The sequence below is a fragment of the Aedes aegypti genome, chromosome 3 (assembly GCF_002204515.2).
Source record: "Aedes aegypti strain LVP_AGWG chromosome 3, AaegL5.0 Primary Assembly, whole genome shotgun sequence".
Taxonomy (NCBI): Eukaryota; Metazoa; Arthropoda; class Insecta; order Diptera; family Culicidae; genus Aedes; species Aedes aegypti.
In genome coordinates this window covers 326815449-326823974 of record NC_035109.1, presented here as the reverse complement: position 1 = coordinate 326823974, position 8526 = coordinate 326815449, and the positions used below count along the sequence as shown (strand labels likewise).

Genomic DNA, 8526 nt, shown 5'->3' with positions numbered 1-8526 from the left:
TATGGGATAATAAGTTTGTATTTACATTACAGTACTAACATACAGTAAGGAACATATAGAAGATTAGATACTCAAACATTTTTAAATTTTGAACTGCCCTAGTCACGATGTTTTCAAACTCAACTGTGAACATTTTATTTGTACTGTTCGTGTATTCGCAATCTTGTTTTTACTAAAAATTCAGGTGTAATTGAAAAAGTATTTCTTGGATTTTTTCAGAGATCTGTCTATATATTTCATCCACTGTTATAAAAACATTAAATTGTCCCACGTATTCAGATAGGATCAGGACTAATGATTTAGAGCGAGTATTGGATGTTTTTGGATGACATATTTTCAATATTCAAATGATGCATTATCCGAAAATTCTTGCTAAATCAAATGGAGAAATGTGTGAAATTTTAATCAGAAGATTCTGAGATGTACAATCAACCGAGAGAGACCATTGGAAAGCAATATCAAAAGATTGACCCTAAACTGATAGTCTACTGATTATTCATACAATGTTTCTGAATTGAACGGATTTGTGATATGTATCTAAAATATAATGAAAGAAAATATTTTTCATTGATTCGTAGGCAAATAATCAACCACTCCCGAGCTACCTCACTGGTACCATCACTTAGAGTGATCGAACGGTCGCTGTCAATGCGATTAGGACATCGTCCCAAAGAAAGGCGGAGCTCCGTTTAAGCCCCGCCTTCCCAATGTGCGATACCTTTATCACTCAGCAGACCGTTCCAATCAAACTTTTTGCCATGGTATCCGTATTTCCAAGGTAGCTGGGAGTGCCGATCGTGTTGCCTTCGTTTTATTTTTATTTTTCTTCGCTTCTTGTTTGCATTGTGACAACGTTACAGTTTACAAAAAGAAAGAAAATTAAAACAAAAAATAATAAAATGTACAAATAACGCTTACTTATTTACAGAGGTTTTCTTCTTGGTGCTGATGTTGGTTTCGCACGGCGCGGGTCATCGTGGAAGCCTTGGTGGATGTTGTTGTTGTTGTTGTGGGCGATCACGATGACCCTCGCTCTTTTTCATTTAATGTTTTTGTTTTGCTGGTGTTCTTGTTTTGTATGGCAGTTCATCATCGTTTTCCTCACACATTTTTTTAGTTGCTTGCTTTTCCCTAATCTAGGTTTTGTTTACAATGTTTTTTTTTTGGTTGTCAATCATTGGATTGACGGGTTTTTCGATTCTTTGCACCGGGGAAGCTCGAATCGAGCTTCCGCAGGTGATTCCTTATAGAAGCAGTTCGCTTAGGACTAAGCTCATGTAAAAGCAAATAAAAATTTGTATCGTGTTCTAATACGTTTGTGATCGCATTTTGAAATCGTTTTTCCAGTGTTCGATGCCAGTGGTCTAGATTTGTTTTTTTTTGTTTTTGTGATGAAGTTTTGGTACTTGCTCATAGATGGAGCTGATGAAGATCGATAGCTTTGGGAAGTATTTGGAAGTACTGGCCGACTACCGACCGTTCGGTTGGTAGGATTGGGGTAGTAGGAAGGAAGGAAGAGGGTGAGAATAATTCACTAAACAAATAATTAACTAGAGTTTAAATTCGTTCCTAATAACTTGAGTTGGTTGGGGTTGTCATGACGATTGGTTCGCGTGTTACCTTAGTATCCCTGGAAACCTCCCTGTTGCTGGCTGTTTGGGTAACCTCCGGCTCCGGCTCCGGTGTCTTCGTAGGAGATGGTTGGGCGGTATCCGTTCTGGTCGGCTTCGTAGTTCACAACTTGCTTGCGGCCATCGGGAAGCAGGACGAAGTAGCGGCCGGTGGTGCGGTCTCCATCGCGAGATTCCATGTGTCCGAAATCGTTGCCAGACTGGAAGTCCTGAACATGGTACTCGAAGCTGTACTTGGCGGGTTCGGCGTTAGCGTTGGCGTCGGCATAGTTGTATCCGGCGGCACCACCGGTTCCGGCACCAGTCGGGGCTCCGTATTGGGTTGATGGGGCAGATGGATAGTTGTAGCCGTTTGAGTTTGCGTTATAGTTGTAACCGTTATTCCCATTGGATCCTCCCTGCTGGTAGTTGCTGTAGGGGGATGGGGGCTCGGCGACGACCAGAGCGGCCAGCGAGATGACGGCGACGGCGGCGAATACCTTTTTGGGGGCAGACGAAGATTTTGATATCAGAATGCACTTTTGTCTAGATGGTTCGGAATGAGATTTATTGAGGAAGCACAGGTAGAAGTTGTGCAAACGCTTCAGAACGTGAAAGATTACTGAAGATGAACCAAGAATTCTCAAATGCGAAGAACTGGTTGTTTTACGTCATTGCTCAAACAGCTGAAGGTTTTTTTATTGGCTTACAGCTTGGACAAAGCTGCAAGGCATGGTTTAATCCATTGCCGATCAACGCTTCTATCATTAGGACACGCTATTTCAAACGCTTCAGAACAACTTGAACCCTGATCGAAGAGAACGAATATCACAGAAGGCGTAGAACGTGAGCGCGATCTCGTAAGAAAACAACTAAGCAAGCAGAAAAGGAACATCAAAAGCTTTCCTTTAGAGATCTATAATGACTCATCAAAGCAAGCCATCCAATTCGCACCGGTTGGCGCCTTGGCCATTGGTGGTGCGGTTGCTAGGACAAACGCCAGCGTGAAATCAACGCTTCACGGTAATTACTGGACTGCGCATCGCCCGCGTGCCGCTGACTCACTATGGGCGATCAGGTGGGTAAAAATCTAAATAATGACTTGTTCTGACAGCCTTTTCTTGTTCATCGTCAATTTGGAATACTTGTAATTCCAACAAAGTATTCCTGGAATATTAAGGTAAGATTTTTTGTAGTTTTCAAATATACTGCATTATCGTAATATTTTATACAGATCTTCATGCAAAGTTTGAAACTGCCTTTGCAAAAGTGCCTTATTTGCATAATTAGCAACAAAACTGATTATTTTTATTCGAAAGTTTTGTCTCGAAAACAATGTTTTTTGTAAACAAAACCAAAAATTTCGGCCGTCACCCCCTATGTAACTGCCCATAGTGGGACTGCCTTCTTTTGCGTCCGAATGCGAGTGATTGTTATTGTTGATGGTGGCGCTGTTGGTGCTGTTGTCATTCATTACCCCCGGTCCGTCCGTCGGGGGGCTATATGGTAATTGTTGATGCCGGTCCCCAATAATGAGGGGGATAAGTGCGAATATAAAAGCCATTTGCGATTTTTTGCTGGTGCTCGGCGATCAAAGTAGATGCACGTTCACTTGATGCAGAAGCCGCAGAAGCGAGTGCAGGTGTTCGAATGATTCGAGCTTATTTTCGGGGATCAGTGATGGACCCCTCGGTTTTTGGCAGAGGAGATCAAATCAAATTTGACAGGTGGGGCGCCATCGAGGGCAACGAGGGGTGATCGCTCAAGAAGAGCCATGGCTATTTGGCTCTGTCAATGCGAAGAAAAGTGGTTGCAGATGACGATGTTGTTGGCGGGATAATTCGAGACGGGGTTAAGCGATTATTTGGATACAATGCGGTGTGCTTTGGGATTCGTAAGGCGATGATGAGCTTGATTGAAGTCGGCTTGACCAATTAAGATGAAAAGCGGAGCCATTTAAGCTAAATTTAAATTCGGAGGTGATAAAGACGGTAAATTTATTTGCGAATTCAATTAATTTGTTATTGTCGCGATTTTTGAAGTACAAGTGAAGAGCTCAAGATCAGATATCAGCCGAAATAGGCGGTAAATGGTAATTTCCAGTTGAACAGAAAGTGAGGAACTTGATCGTCTTATTCCTTTTTACATTACGAAATATTATTAGTACCTTTACACACAATTTCTTGCCTGAAGTTGAGTCATATGAAGCTTCCCAAGTGGATTACAAAGAAATTTTATCTCAATAGGGTCCTAAAATGTTTTATGAAATCTTGTTTTTATTTAATAACACGAAAAAGCATATTACTGCAACTACTTAAGCAATTTTTCCCGCTCAAATAACGGCTATATCATATTTTAACTTTAATTTAAAAATTGGATCCATAAATGAACCTTGACACTTCTGATCATGTTTGACGTTCGCTTAGTCGACAAAAACACCACAGGGGTTTATGTTTTAACACTGGGGTTGTAGCTATCTGACATTTCAGAAGGCACACGGAAAACAGAATACACCCAAAATTGAGTAAACATGTGTTTTTGGCCTAAACTTAAGCGTTTGGCACTAAAATTGGGACAGAGCTTTAGGACCCTATTGTATAAAAGTTAGTTACAAACAACAAATATTGTTTCATTCTTGCTGCAAGCAGACTGAAACAGTCAAAGAAAATGTAATATAGGGCAACATGTAATATAGGGATTGAACATTTCTAACCTAAACGGTGTTTTTTAAATCTCATGGCCAGTTAACTTGAGTGGAAATGACTTTTCTTCGAAAATGTACAAACAAATACATACAGAAATACATTTCCAGTTGAAACAGAAAATGAGGAACTTGATCCTTTTCGCCTTCTTTATGTTTCAAAAAGACACGGACACCGTCTTCAGCCATTTAGCTGCACAGACTGTAACTTCACACTAGACAACGGACAAGCATGCTCCAGTGGCACAGCCATGAAACATTCCTGACGAAAAGTTTCAATGGCTGAAGCGGGAATCGAACCCGCACCCCATGACACGATGAGATTAAATACCTGACGACACTAACCACACGGCCACGAAGCCCACAGGGTTTCGAGATATTTCCGGTAAGTTAACACAAAATTTATTGCCTGAGGGCTGGAGACTAAAAGGAGTTGATGTTGAGTCATACAAAGCGTCTCGATCACCTTTTCCGCTGCCCAACAGAAAAAATTGAATACGATCATACACGAACCATTTTTTGGCTTACAAAGGGTAGCAAATATACTACTTTTCTTCAAGTGAAACATTGCGTTTGCAAAAATATTTGTGTCAAATATTGCAGTTTCTATAGTCAATATCTTAAAATCAAGACTTTTTACAAGCAAATTTCAATAATCTTCACTAGATCGCGAAAATTAGCTCAAACGAAATTTGAACTTTAGCCATGTTAAACGAAGGATTTTTTTCTAATTTTTGTAGCTTGGTACGAAATCTGTTAAGCACAGAAAGAAAATTTTCTGACGATTTGTTAAACAATCTTGAATTTTCAAAAATAATGTTTGAATTTCTGAATTATTTTACAATCGTCAAATCCACTCACATATTCAATGCGTAATAGAAAACGTACATTTTGTTTTACAACAGAGCTATCACGTAAGCAGACTCAGATGGCAAATGCTTTTACTGTTATTCGAGAATTACACGGAAAACTTTTTGTTTGGGAAACAAAACCCAAAAAAAGCATTTTCAATTTCATTTATATTTTTAAAATTTTATTTTGATGAAAAAGCTCTAGAAAACATGAAAAATTAAAAACAAGAAAATGGGAAGCCAAAAGTTTTAAATTTCCAATCAATAGGGTTCTAAAGCTCTGTTCCTATTATAGTACCAAACGCTCAAGTTTAGGCCAGAAACACATGTTTAATCATGTTTTAAATGATCTTCTTTGGTTTAAATCCAAAAACATTTTTTACAGTTTTTGAGATTTTGTCACACCCCTCGGTTTAAACTTAAATTTCGGGTATATTTTGCTTTCCGAAATGTCAGATAGGAACAATCCCAGTGTTAAAACTAAAACCCCTGTGGCATTTTTGTCAACAAAGTGAACGTCAAACATGGACAATAGGGTGCGGCTTATTTTTCAAAAGTTCTAAAAACCAAACATTCGTGTGCTCTACTGAATTCAAATTACAATTAAAGAGAAACCTCAAAATCTGAGCCAAAAATATTAACATTTAGAGTTGGCGCAAGCGTCTTGAAGGTGAGTTTTCTAGTTTTAAAAAATGACCTTCAGTGAAGTATACATAACTTTGTTATTTTTCGACCGATTTTGAAACTTTTAGCACCATTATTTTTCAAATTATGGAAACTTTGTAGAACATTGAATTTATCTAAAATCAAAAATTGTTTTAGTTAAAAATAGTTTTATCCAAACTTTTCCTCATTTTACATAAAACCTCGTTTTTGTTTGACCATAACTTCATAAATACTCAAGCGATTCCTAACCTTTTTACATTTTTTGAAGCAAATTTAGTTGTTTTCAAACTGTTCAAAAAACATTTTTTTTTCTAATAAATGGTCTTGACTTAGTTATTCAACAAAAACTACTCAAAAACATGATTTTTTAACGGAAAATGAAACTGGTTTTTCTCATTAGTTAAACCTTTGGGAAGGATTTTGCAACAATTTTTAAATAATTTTGAAACAAAAATATTTTTGCATATGTTAAAAAAAGTATCAAGGTTCATATTTGGGACAATTTTTGAAATTGAAGTTTAAATATGTTATATCCGTTATTTGAGCAGGAAAAATTTTTAAGGTAGTTGCAAGAACCTGCTCTTTCGTATTATTAAATAGAAACTAGAATTTATTGAAAATTTTAGGGTCCAATTACCAAATCTTTTTTGATTGAGAAATCAAAAAAATGAAATTTAGATCAAAACCAAAAAATTTTATTTTAAAAATTGATATATACGAAAAACATGAAAAAAAAGAAAATTTCTAAACAAAAAATTTTAAATTTGTGATCAATAAAATTTTTTTGTATGATTAGGAAATCAAAAAATGTTGAAAAAATAAATGAAGTTTAAAAAAATATTTTAAGTTTATATTTTGACAAAATGGCTTCAAGAAATTGGAAAATTATAAACAAGGAATTCGAGCAAAGCTTAAGCCTTTCAAAACATCTACTTAATATTCAATGGTATTTCGAATGTGTTCGAAAATTAGTTGAAATTAAGTAGCAAAAGTTAGATGCAAATCGATTTTTATATACTTCGCTCTCTTGCAATTTTTGGTGCAAAGCTTTAGAATAAATGAGTAATGTTCCAACAAACCTGTGGAATTTTCATTTTAAACGTTGATATAAAGCTCAGTGTTTTTTTTTCAAAAACATTGTTGTTCACTAGCTAAAGTGTAATCGGAACAACTTAGTCACAGGAAACATTATTCCAAAAAAGATTGAAAATCATTGGAATTGGCGAATGAAACATTTGAGTGTTATTTAGTTAGATACGAAGTCTTTGAGCAATCATATTGTTTTTTCAAAACTTGTTATTATGCGAATTCTACTTGCAAAAGCTATTGAAATTGAAGAGTATTCAAATGAGGTTCTATTTGAATAATGGACTTGAATCCGTTCTTGTAGGTTAGACTTCTTTTAACATTATTCAGGATATTTAAATTTTCAATCAAAACTCTGCCTAACAAAAGCCACTATTTGTGCCCAAATTTCCGTCGGAATTTCACATTCACTTTTCACTCAGTGTACTGTAAAGTTTCCAGAACAAGCGCTCACAGTTCGATTCCTTGATTTCTAATGAAATCAATCATTTTCATTTCCAAACTTGCACATTTTCCAAACCAATGGTATCAGTCTCTCAAATCACACACTTTTTTCACAGATAATCCCTCTTCATTACCTTCATGATTGCTTTTGGATTACGGTTCACTCGGTAGAACACTGGAAAAGGATCACACTGATTGGTCGGTGTTGTTGACGGGATGAGGAAAACTCCTACACTTCGACGGACGATGATAACTGGGTTTGATCTGCAACGAAACACCAAGAACACACACAGAAAATCCTTCGTTAGCTCTGGTTCTGCAAGGCACACAGCTCTTCACAGAAAGACACCATTTTTCCACAGAAAAGGATCTTCCAATAGTCCAATTTTCGATCAACACAACGGTCACACTCACTTGAGAAGAAAACAGCTCTAGGCTTGGAAGGAAGCTGGTTGTTTGTACTCTAAAGGATGGTTGATTTGTGTATGATTCGATACAATCAGGTCGGCCGTATTTATACAAACATCACTTCGAACCACGCGGGGGAATCTGCCTTCACGCGCCTTCGCAGCAGCTTAGGGTCCGAAGCTAGTAGGAACCTAGAGGAGGCCCCCTAGACTTTCCGAGCGCTAGGAGAATGGTGCCCCCCGAAAAAAAACAGATCTCCGCATGCTCTCGGCATACACATTCAGACGCAGCATCGCCGCATCGATCGTCTTCGGTAGAAGCACCTGAAGAAGCTCTCCAGCTCCCATCGGAGACCCCCCGAAGTGGGTGGTGGGTGGGTGGCTTGGGAGGCTCGATCGTGCTGAGGGCTTCTTCTTCGGCAGGCGCGCACGTGAGCCGAGCGAAGACGATCACCGTTCATTCATCGAAAGTGAGAGTGAATTTTAGCGCGAGAGGAGAGTCTAGCCGATGCGCCAGCCAGCCAGCCCGCTGGGGTCCGAAAGTGAAACGAGCCGAACGCGAGCGGAAAATTGGTTCATATTTTGGCCAGACGGTTTTTTGCCTCCGCCCGCGATCGGTTATGATGGATATGACGGAGACGATGATGATGCTGCGAGGAAGATCCTCTCTCGCGGCATCATCATAGTCGTCGGAGTTATGCGCTGCGTGATTTACCGAGAGAGCGTGAGAGCGATGGAATCGGTAACGCTCGTGGTTGAGC

The 8526-nt window shown here is 38.4% G+C and overlaps 1 protein-coding gene across 1 annotated transcript; it reads right to left on the bottom strand.

Annotated features, from left to right (window-relative positions):
• Window positions 1-560: 560 nt before the first annotated feature.
• Window positions 561-7887, bottom strand: LOC5571023 (pro-resilin). The gene is made up of 3 exons (XM_021852767.1): window positions 7773-7887; window positions 7493-7622; window positions 561-2110 (listed from the first exon to the last, which is right to left on the bottom strand). Exons 2-3 carry the CDS (start codon window positions 7496-7498, stop codon window positions 1622-1624), a joined length of 495 nt encoding a protein of 164 aa, XP_021708459.1. The 5' UTR covers window positions 7499-7622; window positions 7773-7887; the 3' UTR covers window positions 561-1621.
• Window positions 7888-8526: the final 639 nt, after the last annotated feature.